This window comes from Orycteropus afer, unplaced genomic scaffold (assembly GCF_000298275.1).
Source record: "Orycteropus afer afer isolate SDZICR_OR568_19922 unplaced genomic scaffold, OryAfe1.0 scaffold00093, whole genome shotgun sequence".
In the NCBI taxonomy this organism is placed as follows: Eukaryota; Metazoa; Chordata; class Mammalia; order Tubulidentata; family Orycteropodidae; genus Orycteropus; species Orycteropus afer.
Genome location: NW_006921680.1, coordinates 3,808,200 through 3,826,444, shown reverse-complemented (window position 1 = coordinate 3,826,444; position 18,245 = coordinate 3,808,200). Strand labels below are relative to the sequence as shown.

The following is an 18,245-nucleotide window of genomic DNA, read 5'->3' as shown; positions in this document are numbered from 1 at the left end:
TTTGAACTGCGGTGTTGGTAAAGAATATCATAGACTGCCAGGTAGAATGAACAAATCTGTCTTGGAAGAAGGACAGCTAAAATACTCCTTAGAATCAAGGTTGGCAAGACTTCGTTTCACATACTTTGGACTTGTTATCAGGAGGAAGCAGTCCCTGGAGAAGGATATCATGCTTGGTAAAGTAGATTATCAGTGAAAAAGAGGAAGAACTCTCAATGAGATGGACTGACACAGTAGCTACAATAACGGGCTCAAACACGCCAATAACTGTGAGGATGGCACAAGACAGGGCAGTGTTTTGTTCTGTTGAACATGGGGTCACTTATGAGTCAGAACCAACTTGATGACAACTAACATCATCAACAACAACACATTTGGTAAGGGTGTGGGAAAAACTGGTGATGAGAATGTAAACTGGTACATGATGGAAGGCAAACTGACAAAAAGCTATCAAAAAATAGCAAATGAAAAACTGACTCAGCAATTCTATTTACTCTGCAGAGAAATGAGTAAAAATGACCCTGTATCCAAGGTTACTCACTGTCGCACTCACTGTTTACAAAGCAAAAGAATCAAATCTAAATGTCCATCAAGCCATACAAAGGAATACTAAGCAGCCATTAAGAAGTGGGGAAGTGTTTTACAGGCTGATATAAAAGTTTTCTAAGACGTTTTTCAGTGAAAAAAGCAAAGCACAGACTGATGTTATGTATAGTTTGATACCATTTGCTTAAAAGTGGGAAACAGAACACTATTATGTCCCAAGAATTTCACTGCTTCCAATGTTGCACATTTTTTCCCAGTTTAATGAATTAGGATAAATTATGGTACTTCATAGTTTAACAAAGAACTGAATCTTAGATTAAATGACATATAGTGTGTGTGTATATATATATATGAATATGTTTATTAGAAAATATAACATTTAATTAATATGCGTGTATATATATACACACACATATATATACACAGTGAAACCTGCGAGAGCTGGAACTCAACAGGACTGCCTTGTTTTTCTGGTTCTTGCAAGTTTTCCAACCTTTACCAGGGTGTAGTCACCACTTTTCTATCACTCTATTTTGTTGTTGTTGTTGTTATGTGCCGTCGAGTCGGCCCCGACTCATAGCGACCCCTCCTTGGGTTTCCGAGGCAGTATCACTACGGAAGTAGGATTGCCCAACCTTCCTTCCGAGGAGTGGCTGGTGGGTTTGAACCGCCAGCCTTCTGGTTAGCAGTCAAGTGCTTTAGCCACTATGCTACCAGAGCTCCCATCACTCTATTTAGTGGAAAGTATTTGAGTTTTCCTTCTCTGACAGGTTCTGTCTTTTGCAGGTTTTATTGTGTATGTACACACACACACACACACACACACACAATCTCACTGCTGTTGAGTCGATCCTGACTCATAGTGACACCTCCTTGGGTTTCTGAGGCAGTGTATCTACAGAAGAGATTCCCCAATCTTCCTTCTGAGGAGTGGCTGGTGGGTTTGAGCCACCAGTTTTCTGGTTATGCCTTAGATACTATGCCACCAGAGCTCCCCCATGTATATGTATATATATGTATATATGTATTTATGTCTGAAAAGAATACACTGGAAGCTAGTAACAGTGATTGCCAGAAGCAAGGGAAATTGTATGGATTGGAGAAAAATAGCTAACCCATATGTACCAGGTACCACCAGATGTTATTCTAAGCATTTTACAAACATTTATATTTATTCTGCACAACAGCTCTGTGACTACTCCATTTTATAGATGGGGAATGTGAGTGAAAAAATTGTTACATTAGTTGCCTGAGATCACACAATTATTAAATGGCAAAGCCTGGGAACCAAGCCCAAACAGACTGCCTCCAGAGTCTGTTCTCAATAACTAAGTAATCCTCAGAATTATATTTTAGTTTAAATGTACATAATCATATACACTGGTAAACAACTGTGTGTGTGTGTGTGTATACACCACCATATCACTTACTTCTATCACCACCCCCAACACCAATTCCTCTGCAAAATCTGTAACTCTAGACAACTTCTTTAAAATATTAAATTCCACTAATGTAAGACATAATGAATCTCCAGGGCACAGATGCTCCCAGGCTGTTCTCCTATTGTGGGAAAACCCATCCATGCTCTCCTATAGACCCCTGTGAGAAAGATGACAGTGGGCTGGGGTATTGGTACCATCTATGGCTGTGATACTTCCTCAGAAACACAAGGAGGAGTTGCTATGAATTGGATCTGACTTGACGGCAGTGAGTTTGGGTTTTTGGGTATGGCTGCAAAATGCAGCACAGTTATCTGGCCTACTGTGAGCCAAAATCTAATCAGAAAACTGGCCTAGTATCTATTCCTCTTTATAGTAATATTATCACCTTAAATAGAGGATTGACAACAGATGAAGACCACTATCAAATGTCAATCTCTGGAACAACTGGGAGGACCACACATTTCTTCACTTAATACCCAAAGTTCTGTAGTATTAAGCCCACTTTATTACCCTATATCTATGTTTTCTTTATACTATGCCAGATGGAAATTCTTAAAAAGATCGTATTGTTTATTTACTTGAAGTAGCACAACTTGTTGGGGACAGTACCAGAACTAGGAACTGCAATCTGAATTGATTAGCAGTGGAATTATATATTTCAGTGACTTCCAAAATTCAATTTTTGGTGACTCTTTGTTTTTCTATCTAGTTGTATTTGGATTTTTTCTCAATGTACTGTATATTATGCTATAGTGGCAGAAAGTTTTGTCACACTTTAGTTTTTTTCTACTGACAGAAATATAGGCTCATTGTGTTTGTTTATTCTCAAGAACTATTTAAAATATGTAGTTTCCTAACCAATTTTAAATTAAAGCCAAAAGTAGCATAGAGGCTGGTCTGAGAGAGGGTTGCTCTTAAGGTGCCACTGAGATGGCTGGGCATGGGTGCCACTGAAATGGTGGGGCAAGGAAAGAAAGAAAGTAGAATATGAAAGCTGGACCATCTAGGAACAAATGCATTTACCTGATATTCTTTCGAGCCCGGGGAAAGGCGCTTTCGTTGTGCATCCAGTTTGATAAATCTTCTAGCCACAGTCTCCATCCTGGCATGCAAAGCCCTGTACTCATCATACTCAGCATTGAAGTCATCTTTGTAATTCTGGCGTTGCTCATAGGAGACAATAGCAATATATTTTCTATTAGGAAAGATTTAAAAGAAAAAAGATAAATGGAAATGGGTAATAGCTACAGAATAAGCATGACTGCTTAAGTCAGAGATTTACATCAAATATTTAGAAACAATACCCAAGCATTTATCACTAGTACTTCATGCCTCTCTGCAACTGGTATGCTTCCATTTTACTGCTGAAAAAAAAAACTACTTCAAAGACTTTCCATGTGAAATTATCACACAGGAGAGCCTAAGAGCTTCACTGAAGGAGGGTAAATATGAAAAAAAGACATGGTGATCATGGAATTAAAATGTATCTATGTTAAAAGAAAATAACACTTCCATGGATCTAGCCTATTAAACCTTCTTCTGTCCAAAATAATTCACTGCCACATTAAAAGCAGAGGTTAGCCTATCTGTTGCATCACATAGAAACAGGACTTGATGGTAAGCTGGAGAGAATGTCACACAGTCACCAAGTGCTGAAGTCAAACCTCTCTTCGGACCTACTGCTATCCTGGGGCCATTCAAACCTCCTGCTCACAGGAGTTTCCAATGAGGCACCTCAGGCTGATCTCCTCTCACATTTCTGACTAGGCAAATATAAGATCCAAGGGGAATTTTAAAAATGAGAGACAGGGGAGAGGAAAAAAAAAAGAAGGAAAGGTATATTTTTCTAGTTCTTTTCAAATACTTATATGTCATGAAATGGAAAGCCAGTGTTGTACTATTATGCTAATTTACTTTATTCATAAAATGCCACAACTCTGTTTTTTTACTTTAGGGTAGGAAAACATTTAGGGAGCTGGTGAGTGAAGTCCATTTCCCCAGAGTGTCCATTTACTCAGTGGTAAGTCAATTAAAACAGCATTTTAGGGTCTGGACTGGTTTTTTGTGCACTGTGCTTTTGTCATGAAATGCCAAATTACCTTGACTTTTTTGAGGTAAAATCAGGTAGTAGGAGCTTTGGAACGCTTCCTGGGAGTACACATATATTCAGCCCTCTCCAAAATGTTTTTATATATAACTCTATCATTTTTATTTAAATTGCTATACCACAAATGCCTAGTTGGAAATGGGAGAAAAGTGATGCAGTGAGCAAACTTATGTCCTCATTAATATTTTTATTCATGCTGAGTTAGACAGTGCAGAGGTTTAATTTTCTAAGTGTAATTGAGACAGCAGTAGCATGCTGATTTAAAGCTGCTCTGCTGCTGTCTTAGCTGTAAAAGAACAATGCCAACCAGGCAGCCAATCAGTTCTCTCTATACATGTCTATCTTGACTGCACACCAGAGGGAGCCCAGAGGGGAAGAAAATGTTCCTGGGAGCAAGCATATATAAGCAAAATGGCTAAATTAATCTTGAAACTCAGATTTAACTTATTATATAGAATATATTTAAGGTCTTTGGGTGGTACAATGGTTAAACGCTTGCAACTGGTGGTTCAAACCCATCCAGAGGTGCCTTGGGAGACAGGCCTGGCGATCTGCTTCTGAACGATCACAGCCTTGAAAACTCTACGGAGCAGTTATACTCTGCACATAAGGGCCCATCATGAGTCAGAGTCAACTCAGTGGCAACTAATACCACCACAAGAGTATTTATCCCACTTTCTTAAAGTCACACTCAAGGCCACACCTTAAGTATTTTATTTAATAATTTCCTTAGGAAAAAAACCACATCGGCCAACAGTTATCTTGCTATTATTGAAGCCTATTTGGTTATACTTGTATTTTAACTAAAAGCATTTCTGTATTTTAAACAAAAATTGTTATGGTTCCATGTTGTTGTTGTTGTTGTTATTTGCCATCGAGTCGGCCCCGACTCATAGCGACCCCTCCTTGGGTTTCCGAGGCAGTATCACTACGGAAGTAGGATTGCCCAACCTTCCTTTCGAGGAGTGGCTGGTGGGTTTGAACTGCCAGCCTTCTGGTTAGCACTTTGGCTCTTATTGCAGTGATAGAATAAAATTTTAAACAGTTTGAATAATTCACAACCACAAGTAACAGAAGTATTCTTATTATAAAAAATTAGGAATATTGTAGTTAAGTGTGAATTGTTCAGAGGCTGATCATTAAGGCTTCATAGTATAACCTTTTCCTTTTCTCCTGAAGCAACTTAAGTTTAAGACTTTTGGTGAGTTTTTTGAAAATTCATGTTTTCCTATCATTTTCATATAATTGGCTGCATTTATATAAGACTTATTTTCAGGGCTTCAAACTGGTTCATTCCAGTTTGACCCTTTGCTGCAAATTCGCATTTCATATGTATACATAAGAGTCTTGTTAAAATGTAGATTCTGATTCAGTATATCTGGGGTGGAAATGTAAATTAAGTAAACATACAAAGCACAGCCAATAACATTTATAAACTACAGCAATTTTTAAAAGTACTAAAAACTTGACAAACATAGAAATGCATTTAGGCAGATGCAGCAAGCATCCTTAGATAACTAACTTTTTTTTTTTTTTTTTTAAGTAGTTGGTGAAACACAGCAACGTTAAAATTGTACCAAAAAAATCAGCCTGAATTCATCAGGAAATGGTTTGAATTATTCTTTAGTCTTCTCACATGATTTTGTTGTATATAAAAAGTATACACTACTATCACACACAAAAAAGATGAATTTGAAATCCATCACAGAAAATTAGAGCACAGTACTAATGGTTGTTATCTGAGATGGCCAACTTTCAAAAGACAATTAGCAAATGTGGGTTTGTAGGTGGAGCAGTGAACCTCCCGAGCAGTGGAGCCAAGCGCTGTCCCTCCAACCCTGCCTTCAGACAAACCCTTCCTGGACCAGCTCCGTGGTAGCTGCTTTTTAAGGCACCCTCACAGAATTCTGTAACTATACAATACCTCGGACCAGAACTGTCAGAAAGGTTCCATGGATGGCTTTTAATTAAGAGATGATAATCAGCATTATGGCTTCGTGGAGTACCACCATATATCAATAAATACAATTCTCATACTACTATTAAGCAAAAATAACACACATTTTAAGATGTTCTCTACTCTGGAAGTGAGCATTTCATGGGACATGGAGGGCTAAACAACATAGTTTAACCGTGTTCAACATGAGATGCTATTAAAAAAAAAAAATGTTCAAGTAATCCAGATTCCATTTTCTATCTGACATTCTATAACTATCTGCCGTCAGATCTGTTTGCTCCTTCACTCTCCATTTTCCCAGATTCTTGCAACTTAATTATTTTCTTCTTATAGAGGCCTTTAATTCTGTAAAAAAAAAGCTGCAATTTTGTGTGTAAGTTATAATTTCTGCGATAACTAGTTACAAAAATGTCCCCAGTTCAACATTTAGCAAATTGCTGTCATAATAGGAAAACATTACAATCAATACTAAAATGAATTGATCAAAATTTACTATTATCTCCTCTTAAACGTAATTTGAAGGTAAAACATTTGACGTAAAAATCAATCTCTCTCTACTTTGTGTTAATTTGAACTGCAGCAGTTCAAGCCTTTATCAGTTATAAACTGTCCCTTCAGGGTGAGGAGCAAGTGAACGACCATACATTGACAGACTGTCAGCTTTAAGAGCCAGATCCCTGAAATCTTCCATAATCAAATGCTTGGCCTGGCCATGGAACAAAGGACAGGCTTCTCTATACTTAAAGGCATAGAGGGTTGGGGGGCAGCATGCGTAACTTGCTCATGCAGACTAAGGTTGGATTTGGGATGAGCAGGCATAATGGCAGCCTTTCAATTGCAGTGGTGGCTCCAGTACTCTATTTCTAGAACCTCTTTTCTAATTTGCAAATTATGGGAAAAGAATTCACAAACTTTCTAAAATTAAACAGTTTTCTCCTACTGTCTGATACATCTGAACTTACATCAAATAATCTGGGAGTTCAATTGTGGAAGAAGGCTCCGTAGAGGCAGTGCAACCCTCTTTTACTCCTGAAAGAAAGAAAAAAATTAGTGTATTCATCAATCAATATGGTTATAAAATGCCTATAATTCTAAAATAGATCAGAAACATCTGGAACACTTTTCCTCAAATTCTATTCTTCCATCTCAATAAGCAACAGTGAGCAAGGAATACAATTAAACACAAACAATAGAGGCCCTATGACCAGCACCAGCAGAACTGACGCCAGGCATTTAAAGCACCGTGGCTACTGCAGTGTCTGCACAATAAAGGAATTCCATCTTAACCCAAGGTCAATCTTCTATTCTTTCAACAACAGTTGTGGCATCTGCCCAGCAATTCAAAGACTGTGGTGGCAGATGCAGCCAGACAATGGGAAATACAAATTTTACATCAACATCTATTTTTCATGGGATTCAAACAAGGCAGATAAGACAATAAAATCAGGTAGCAGACTGCTTTAGTCACTGTATTTTTTCTGCTACCCTTTTTGTATGCAGACAGTGGAACTGGGCAAGAAGTTTTCCCATCAGTTTAAAGTCATTTAAAATAAAGTATTATTGAGCCTTGATTTACACTCCTCTCATCACTAACCCTCAAAATACTAAATGCAGATTTTTTTAAAGTGTAGAAAAATAATGTGCCAATCATTCAGGATTATGCTGTGAAAGTGTATGAAATTCCATCAGAGTCCCATTTGTTTCAATATACCATTTCCAGGGGTTATGTTTAGATTTTCTTTTTATTAGGGTAATTTTTTTATCATCCAAAGTAGAGTTAAACTAATAACTCAAACTCTAAATCTGCCTGCTGTGAAAACACACATGTTGACTACAAAATAAATGGGATTATTTGATAATTTCTCACTTTACTATTTTAAGGACTGAAGCACACTCAACAAATTATAGACTCTGCTCAGGTGTGGGTAAAAGAACATGAATCTGAGTCTCAAAAATCAGGGGGGAAAAAAAGGTGTTAAATATAGATACCTTGGCTTCCATTTTTCCAGACACCAAATAAATTCCAAACAGATGCAGGGGATGTGGGTTGGGATCTATCCCTGGTTTCTCAGTTGGCTTTGAAAGGTACCACATCTTCAGTGAGCAACTGAAAGAGACTAGGTCTGCTTTTCCAGTCTCCAACTCTGAGAAAACTTTTAACTCTGTTCTAGGCCTCAGCACTAGCCTCTGAGTCAGGATCACTATCTGACGCTGGGTGTGTGAAGAGTCAAGTATATCCAGAAGCCTGGATTATGAACTCTTAATGGGGTTTTACTATCTCCTACCTTCTTCCTGAATCAAAAAATTCAAGTACAACAGTGTTTAAGGGAAAGAACTTACATCTACCTCTCTAGCTATTAATAAAATATTACACTGATCTAAGTATTTCAACAGATATGCTTTGGCATGCAACATAACAAACATCCAGGTAAACAAAAAGTTGTATTATGAGAGCACTGAACTGTAATATTTCTACAATTCTTTCTTTAGAAATTCTGGTAGCATAGTGCCTAAGGCAACTGACTGCTAACCAGAAGGCTGGCAGTTCAAACCCACCAGCCACTCCTCGGAAGGAAGATGGGGCAATCCACTTCCGTAGTGATACCGCCGTGGCAACCCAAGGAGGGGTCGCTATGAGTCGGGTCCCACTCGATGGCACATAACAACAACAACTAAAATAAAGCAATCAAAGCTTCTCTCATGTAGTTGTTGTTGTTGTTGTTATGTGCCGTCCAGTCGGACCTGACTCAGAGCGACCCCGCCTTGGGTTTCCAAGGCCGTATCACTATGGAAGGAGATTGCCCCACCTTCCTTCTGAGGAGTGGCTGGTGGGTTTAAACTGCCAGCCTTCTGGTTAGCAGTTAAGTGCCTTAAGCACTATGCTACCAGAGCTCTTTCTCATATGGTAAAAATGGTTAATTAAATACAAGGATTATATACTTTCAGTTATGGGCAAAATACAGAAAGAATTTCATATTGGAACTTTATTAAAGTAACTTTTCTAAAACTGTATTTTCCTAGGAAATTCTGCATTACTTATGTTAGGTTTAACATTAATAGCAATGCTATGATGGACTTGGATCTTCTATGTGTTGGCATGCAAGAAATTAAGTTTCAGAGACTTTTTTTTTTTTTTTTTGCTTTTTAATAAGAAAAATCTAACTTTGTCATTAGCATGTTTTAAAGACCAGTATGGTGGTGTAGTGCCTAAGGCATTTGGCTGCTAACCAGAAGACTGGCGGTTCAAACCCACCAGCTATTCCTTGGAAGGAAGATTGGGCAACTACTTCCATAGTGATGTTGTCTTGGAAACCCAAGGAGGGGTCACTATGAGTCAGATCCGACTTGATGGCAGTGAGTTTTCTTTTTTTTGTTTTTGGTATATCTAACCAACCAAAAAAAAGCCAGTGCCATTCAGTCAATTTGGACTCATTGGTTAATTTTACTAATAACAATTGATATTAGTTTATTAAAGTAAGGCTTTTAAAATTGAAAAGAAGCCAAAACTCTTTAAGAATTATCAAGCCAACAGCCTTGAAAAAGACAATTGCTTTTACTTTGAACAAAGATGATGTTATGGATCTGCAAATGTAATATTACTCAGCCTGTTTTATAAATAATTTGACATTTCCACTGTGCTAATATTAATTAAAACAAGAGTGACCCTGTTTCTTTGGAAAGAAGGAAATGAATATTCTTATTGCTAATTGTGTGCGTTTGTTTAAATCAGCTTAAGAACAGCATATATTAAGTCATTTTCAGGTTGCACAATACCGTAAGAATTACGAAAAATAGCAACAAAGTCCACCTTCAGGAAATCTCTGAAGGATGACAGGGTCATCTACAAATATCATCAATGTTATTAACAAATACAGAAAGCATGTTTAATGGTTGGTTAAAAAGAGACTGAAAATGATAGTTGTAAAAAGAAAGTATCTGCCCAAAGCAGATTAATAACTAAACAGAAGATAATTTGGTAAAAAGCATTACTAATTACAAACAGCATAATCTTGTAAGAGTATGTAATTCCAGTTCATTTAACATGTACAGTCAGGTTTTTTACAAATGTAAAATACCTTCACTGGAATTGGGACTGGAGTTATTTAGCTTGGCAATTTCCTCTTCTCTTTTAAGGTCCTCCTCCTTTTCTTCAATAGTCTCAATGTCCTGCTTTTTTATTTGGTCCTTTTCCTTGTGTTTTTTAGACTTCTTTTTGGACTTCTTGTGAGACATTGAATGTTTTTCTTCCATAGGCTTTGGACATTTTAGTAGAACTGAACTAGGGGGTAAGGTTTCCAGAGAAGTCCTAGAGGTATATTTGTCTTGCTGGTCCTCATAGATACTACCATTTTGACTAAAACTGTCAACAGGTAGGTCTTGAGTCCCCCGGCCTTCTGGAGTGCTAGGGGAGTTGGAGTTAGAATTTACAGTCTGAGGAGGATTTGAGACAGGCAGGTGGGTTGAAGGCAGTGGTGGAGGGGTGGGGATGGCAGCAGCTGCAGGCGGTGGTGGGAGACCTGCAGGAGATTTTTCACTGGTGGGATTCAAATGACCATTTAATGTCGGTGGTACTCTACTTGTCAGGTGAGATATTCGAGCTTTTTTATTTACTAAAGGATCAATGAAATCTGAATCCAAAAGCCGTTTCTGGAAAAGAAAAAGAAAAAAATGAGCTATTTTGTATGAAAATTCAATATATTCAATACATATGTGACTGGTTACCATATGAACCACTGATTAATCCTGATCTTATTTAAATGTTACCACGGTGTGTTAACCTTTCTCTAAGCTTAAGTTATAAAAAAAAGTAAAATAATATAAATTTTCCTGTTTAATGTCAAAAAGCAGAATCTGGCAAATAAGTTTCTTGCAGTACTTCTTCAATTTTGTGTGATCATAACACCTCACCTTAAATTCCTAGAGACTATGACAATTTACGTGGATTATACCAATGAGATGTATTATATAGAGGTAACCACCTTCTTCCTGCTGGCCTCAGCTGACCTAGTTATATTAAGTGAGCAGAGGAAGCAATTTGTACCATTTCACTAACTGAGAACTAACAAGGGTATGTAAAGGGCGACAAGCCAATGCTATTTTAATCTCTTCTAATGTGTTAAAATGTTCCAGTTATGAATATTTTGGCTGTCATTTATTTTTCTACCTGTCTTAAAATGGGAACAGCCAGCACTTTGAGACTAATTTCTCTAAGTATCTCCATCATTATTGAAATGCTATTCAATTTTTTTTTTCTCCCTTTTAAATATCTCTTCCCTAGATTGAAGATAAATCTTCATAAACTGGTCCACAACAATGATGTGAATTACAATTTAAATATTCAAAAAACTCATGCCAATATTAGCCCAGTCCAGCAATAAGAATAGCATTTAAGTTAAAAAGGAAATTCAGACACTCAAAAAGTACAAGCATAAATCCAGTATAATACTGTAGCTTGCATTCTGGCTTGAAAGAAAATAAAAGTTAATCAACCTGTTATTCAGTGTTCAATGCTAAATTGAAACCACTTATTCAGCACCCAGTATAAAATTAGATCAGCGTATAAGTCCCTTCAAAATACTTGGTATTAAAAGTGAGGCTTTTATAGACAATATATATGCAAGGATAGAACTGCCTTTTTTTTTTTTTTAACCCCCCCTATTCCCCATCTGTTCCTCCCAATAGTTTTCTAACATTTTCTAATGCTCAGAAGGCCTGGGCAACAATCTTAGAATACAGCTGACATGTGAATAGCCTTTGCCCAAGGCATGCATACTGTTCTCCACACATCTGTCTACTTCTCTCTGTTCTTGGGAAGAGGCTTGAGAGAGAGAGGAGCACTATGTCAGCAGTATGGGGGTGGGGAGGTTTGTCCCAATGTCAGTCTAAAGGACTTGGGAGACTGAGTTTGAAGACTGACTGTGCGATGTGAGAATAAGGCAGGCTTGAACCCTACGGTACTGCCCAAGATTTCCCCACTTTTTTCCATGATGAGAAGAATCTCCTGGGAGAGTTCTAAACTAGGGTGGTATCTGACTGGGGGTATTATGATTGTGATCCAATTGAAAAGTAGTTTAAGAAAACATCTATGAAAATGGTTAAGAACAGAACTGCCTTTTTTTTTTTTTTTTAAATATGCAAATACATTTTCTCTCCAAGGGTATTTTCTTCTGGACCATGTTTCAAGTAAAATTAAGTATCTTCAATTTTCCATATATATAGTCCCTAAGAATCATGGGACTGGATGGGTAAGTCTAGTTAGTGTCCAAATGGAAAAGCAAGGTACACATTAAAACTTTGACAAAGCAATGCTACATAGTAGAGACTTCTGCCCTGAGAACTTTAGAACCTGGATTCTAGACCCAGCTCTGCCATTAATTAGCCATGTGACTTTGGGCAAGTTGTGCAACTTCTCTGGGCTTCATTTTCCTCACTTAAAAATCAGGGAGCCTGAATGAGATGGCCCGTAAGGTCCATTTCAGGTCTGTGAGTCTACAATTTTATAAAATACCTGAGAAGGAGAAGATGCAGCATCTCTACTAGAACATACAGGAGATTCTGAACGACTGGTGCCAGCAGCATTCTGAGATGGATTTAATTTTCTGTAAAGGACACACATGTTCCAGGTTATAGAGAGAATATTTAAATGTTTATGATAGAAAGCTTACCCGTGTTTCTCTTTCCCATCTCAACACTAAAATGTCAATGACTAAAATAATTACCTATTTCCTTCATTTTCATAGAAAAAAAATAAAGAATTTACCTAGAGAGCACTGATTCCAATGACCGTCTGTCTGTTTCATTGTATCCAGGCCAGTCTCTTTGAAGCTCTTTAAATACAAAATCCTTCAAGGTATATGAAAGGTCCTTAGGATTCAGATTGGCCACCTGGCACATGATAGAAACGTAGCATTAGATCTTTTGGCTATTTCTTAACCTAAAACAGGCAGTCTTTTGTACTGGAAATATTACATCAATTGGCCCCAAAAGGATTGTTAATTTTATACATGCCAGATTTCAATAAATGCCATTCAACTTTATTTTATATGGCCACTGCATCTGTCATATTTCTATTCAGATAATAAGCCTAAATTAGCAAAAAAAGAAGTAGAGAAACATAATTTTGGGTATCAATTTTTTCCAGTTAAAAGAATTCAAAATAATAATGTTATCATTATTTATTTCTAGGCATTAACTCCATTACTTTAGAAAAAGTCACAATAAAAATTCTTAATGATTCATATTAAGTAGAAACAAAACAGTATCCATATGTTGGGATACAAGCTTTCCTTTCAGTCATAATAAAAAATTATCTCCATAAACAGTATGAATTCTGATAACCATGTCTGTCATATTCTTAGAAAGTCAAGTCCACTCTTTGTTCTAGTCAGTTCTCCTAAAGAATCTAAGACTTTGAAATTACCCAAAATGAATTAATAGAAACATAAACCAAAAGAATCCCCAAATTATTAGTCAGTTTATTCCTAAACATAATCTTTTCTTATCTCTTAACTACAATCCTGAGTGTATCCAGGAGTAGATTCTACTGACTACACTAACGTGTGGGTTCAGCTGCCAAACCAAAAGTAACTTTTAAGGCTAGGAGAAAGGTATTCCTACCTGTCACTTCTTAGTGGTATGCTCTTTTTAATGACTTTTTTTTTCTCTTTTAATAGTACTATCAAATATGGTAATTCATGCTTTTCTTACAGCTCAACTGAATACTAATCTAACATATATGTTGTTAGAAAGTAGAAAATGGTATGCTATATTAAAATTCAAATTTTCAAATAAATCAATATAGATAAATCCAAATTTCTTGAAATAGAATAAATACAACAATTCTTAAATTTTCTATCTTCCCTGGTACTACTCAGACTAACATCCTGCCCCCTTAGTAACTTCTTCTCTGTGCTTCTGTAATTGAACATTCTCCCGGTTTTCCACCTCCTCCCTCAGGATCCTTCTTTTATAAGTCTTCTTTGCTGACTCCCCTAACTGTTGGAATGTTCAGGGTCTGTCTTCAGCCCTGTTTTCTTCATTATCCTTTTCTCCTCCTGAGATGATCTCATTCAGTTTTAAGGCTTTAAATACCTAATCAATATGCTGAATATATGAAAATACATGAATTTATTCCTAGTTTCTAAATTTATAACTCCAACCTCAACTGTCCCCTGAACACAATGTATGCTGTTATATATAATACATATTGAAAATTTATCTTCATTTGGATATGTCTAATAGACATCTTCCAAACAGAATGTTCTTAAGACAGAATTACTGATATTTTCCTATAAATATATTCCTTTCTCCATTCTTCCTCATTTTAGTCAATGGCTCAATATCCATTCAGTTGTTTAGGCCAAAAACCTAGCTGTAATCACAGATTCTTTTCTTTCCCCCACTCTTATCCCACACCCACGATTAGCAAGTTTTGTCAGAAAATATATCCCTAATTTGATAAATCTTCTCCACTATCCCCACCAGATCAAGCCACCAACACTTCTACCTGGACTTCTGCAATGGGCTCTTTTAAGTGGTCTTTCTCTTCTATCCTTGCCCCCCTAGATTCATTCTTGCCACAGACATCTGAGTGATCTTATTAAAAGTATAATTCAGATTATATGATAGCCTTGTTTAAAACTCTGTGACGATCACCCATCACACTAAATAATAAGCTACAAATTCCTCACCCATGACCTAGAAAGGCCGTCTGTGATTTGTCCTCTATTTCACACACTGTATTTCTCTCTTACTTGAACATGCTAAACTCTCCCTTCCTCCAGCCTGAGGAAGTGCTGAATCATATTCTTGTCTCTTGCTCATCATTTCAGCTAAAATGTAGCCATCTGAGCAACAGGTTCTGACTTCTCTACTCAAAGTAGCTGCCTCCTACCCAGCTCCTCCCAACTCCCCACTCTATTTCCACAGGCCTCCTTCCCCCAAATATACAAATGTACACAACCTTATCCCCATTCATTTTCTCATCCTGTCACTTGAACTCTTGAAACTGCTATGTAACATTTGGACTTAAATTTAAGTATTTCCAAAATGTGCTCAAATGATTTAACAAAAACTTTGAGGTCACTTGAGATACCTTTGGGAATGGCTAACCCAGAACTGGAGATTACGGTTTTACCCTTTCATAACATTTAGTATCCCATCTGTAATATAATTGATAACAAATAAAAAAATAGACTTAAAAATGTTATTTGAATAACAGATGAAAATCTGTAGGGGTTCTTTTAGGTGATGAAATTTAAAAACAATTTTGGAAATACTACTGCTTTATGAAAAAATAAAGAAAAGAGATGGACCACTCATTTATGGTGGATCTTAATACTAATCAACCTTATGACCTGAAGGCAGTATGACAAAAAACAAAAAAACAAGCTACAGTCAGACAAAACCACTGACTTTAACAAAATTAAAGACCTAATTTTGTACTCAGAGTCGACTCCATGGCATCAGTTTTTTTTTTTTACTTTTATACTTAAGCTTGTGATTATAAGGTAACTGATCACATTTAATATTTTATACACTCATATCTTTTAATGTGGACAAGTGACTGATTGTGACATACATTCTAAACTCTTCAGTAGGTTAAAATATTCTTACTTATACTAACCAAAGTCTGACAAAATACATTGCACAACTGCACTTTCTTAAACCAATAAAAATTAAGTCAATAGTTTAGGTGAATCAAGACTAAAAACAGACAACAAAAATTTCTTGACTTTTTTTAATGCTATTTCAGGAAAAATGTGTTTCATCTGCATGAAGATAATGACATGAAATTTTCTTTTTTTATTCCATGAAACATTCAGAAGCATCTCACTTGTAAAATCTAATATAAATGACTGTATTTTAATTAAACTCTTAAAACAAGATGATTTAATACATAGGAGTTATATTTCATATACTCTTGATCAAAATGATCCTAAAGTTTCTCTATTTCAATAATAATAGTAACAACAAATCTTCTTAAACTGATTTTTAAATGCAAAGGTAAGTAAGTGGAAGGCCCTCTCTCCAGCAGTCCTCACCTGTTGCAGAATTGCACCGAGGGAGTTCTTGTCCTTTTGATTGACGCCATCTTTCTGCAATCGAGCTAGCAGCTCAGGTTTCTTGTAGGTCTTCAGTGCCAGTAAGTGAATCACCCTGTCCCTGTAAGGCCGCTGAGAAACACTGCTGCTGCTGTGTGTCTTTCGAATCGTATTTGCAGGGTTCATGGGAGTTGACCTTTTTCTCTCAGGCACTGCGTCTGCAACAGCTTGAGGTGCTTTCCGAATTTGCACTCTTTTCCCTAAAGCCCAGTGGAAACAAAATTGTTAGGCATCTGTGGGTGACAATACAATGAGAATCTCAGTTTCCAGAACTCTTTTTTAGGTACCTCTTCATTTCTGGAAGGAAGAAAGGCTACTTTATTTCAATTTTTACTTTAAAGAAAAATGCAAACAACATTCTTTTAACTCAAGTTCTACTTGCATGTGACACATATTAATTAGGCAAATGAATTAAGAGCTAAAATATGGATTAGGAATTTCTTTGATGGAACAATTTGTTGGAATAAATATACATTATAGACTATTTTGGTCATTTAGCTACACATGGATAGTAATTAATGAAACGATTTGTAGCAACAGACAGAAAACTTTAAGGTTGTAAATTACTTAATGTTAAGTGGGACTAAAGTAATTTCCATGCTCACCTGTGCTATTTACAGAACTTAAATCTACACATTATGGTGCCATTTCTGAAAAGCAGACATGAATACAGTGGACATGGTGAAATGTGAGCAGTATCTGTCTCTCCTCACTAAGATACACAATCCTTGGCTGAGCTGGGCCATTAAAAGCCTCGTAGATTCAGAAGCTACAAGGAGGGGAGTCAAGCATAATTTGAGGTCAATATCTGGTTGGGTACTCACTACTGTAATTCTTTCAATAGGTCGTAACATATTTTGTTGTTGCTGCTATGTGCCATCGAGTCGGCCGACTCATTGGGACCCCCTCCTTGGGTTGCCAAGGTAGTAAAACTATGGAAGTAGATTGCCCCACCTTCCTTCCAAGGAGTGGCTGGTGTTTTAGGAGTGAAAAAAATAAACCCCAAAACTAACCAACCAACCAAAGTAAACTAATCTCAGAGGGTCAAAAAGATTTCTCCTCTGTGGTGGTAAGGCTACACAGGTGAGCAGAAGAAAATGGTAAAAAAAAAACTCCAAGGCCTTTGTACCACTCTTACACAGTCCAGTGTGAGTCATGTAATTAACCCTTTTTTTGCTTAGATTTAACACTGACATTTGGCAAGTGCTATTTCTAGAAAAAGTATTCAGTCAAGTGATCTGGATACTACTACCTGTGTATTGCAGTCACTGTTAACACTGGTCACTGGTAAGTATTCCTTGCTAAAGGAATAGAAATTAAAATGAAACTTCACAAGACTCTCATTCTGTGATTTCTGAAGTGGGATCTTCCAGCTTATTTACTATACTCTAAACCCCCAACTCTATGCCCCCTGGCTAAAAATAGAAATCACAATGCAGAGCAACTGCATTAGACATAAGACTAGCAACTTAAAACAATGAATAAGTAAAATCAGTTTCCAAGTGCTGTGGTGTGGAATGAAATGAGATCAATGGGGCAGGAGAGTATTAGATAGTCATGTCATCCATGTTGTGATCCCCAGGTCTGAAAAGAGGCTATTTGTTTTGACACAATTCTACGTAGAGTAAGGCAGAGAGGATGAATGCTCTCATGAAATCTCTGCCAGCTCTTCTATTTAATCTTCTGAGTATATCAAAACCAAAAAACCAAACTCATTGCCATCAAGTCAAATCTGACTCACGGCGACCCCTCTTTGGGTTTCTGAGTCAGTATCACTATGGAAGTAGATTGACCAATCTTCTTTCAAACATCAGATCAAAATATCACACAACAAAGGAACTCAACATTAATGCTGAGAAAAACTATTAAGTTTCTCTATTTTTCTTAATAACGGATTGGTGTCAGGTGGATTATTGTCAGATGGAACAGTATATTCTTATGTACCAATTATGTGAGAAGCACCATGCTAAGAGCTTTACATACATCTGATTAAGTCTGACAGCAACATGACAAGGTACACATTGATTCCCATTTTACAGAAGACAAAACTGAGGCTTTCAATGGGATATGCTCAAATGGTAAAGGGCTCA

At 36.8% G+C, this 18,245-nt stretch overlaps 1 protein-coding gene across 1 annotated transcript in view; it reads right to left on the bottom strand.

Annotated features, from left to right (window-relative positions):
* The window catches only part of ELL2 (elongation factor for RNA polymerase II 2), a 94,078-nt gene that overhangs the window by 711 nt on the left and 75,122 nt on the right, over positions 1–18,245 (bottom strand). The window contains exons 5-10 of the mRNA XM_007942544.1: positions 16,096–16,355; positions 12,813–12,937; positions 12,561–12,651; positions 10,129–10,699; positions 7,015–7,081; positions 3,012–3,183 (exon numbers count right to left, since the gene is read on the bottom strand). Coding sequence (XP_007940735.1) covers positions 3,012–3,183; positions 7,015–7,081; positions 10,129–10,699; positions 12,561–12,651; positions 12,813–12,937; positions 16,096–16,355 — 1,286 coding nt within the window. The remainder of the gene's footprint in view (positions 1–3,011; positions 3,184–7,014; positions 7,082–10,128; positions 10,700–12,560; positions 12,652–12,812; positions 12,938–16,095; positions 16,356–18,245) is intronic.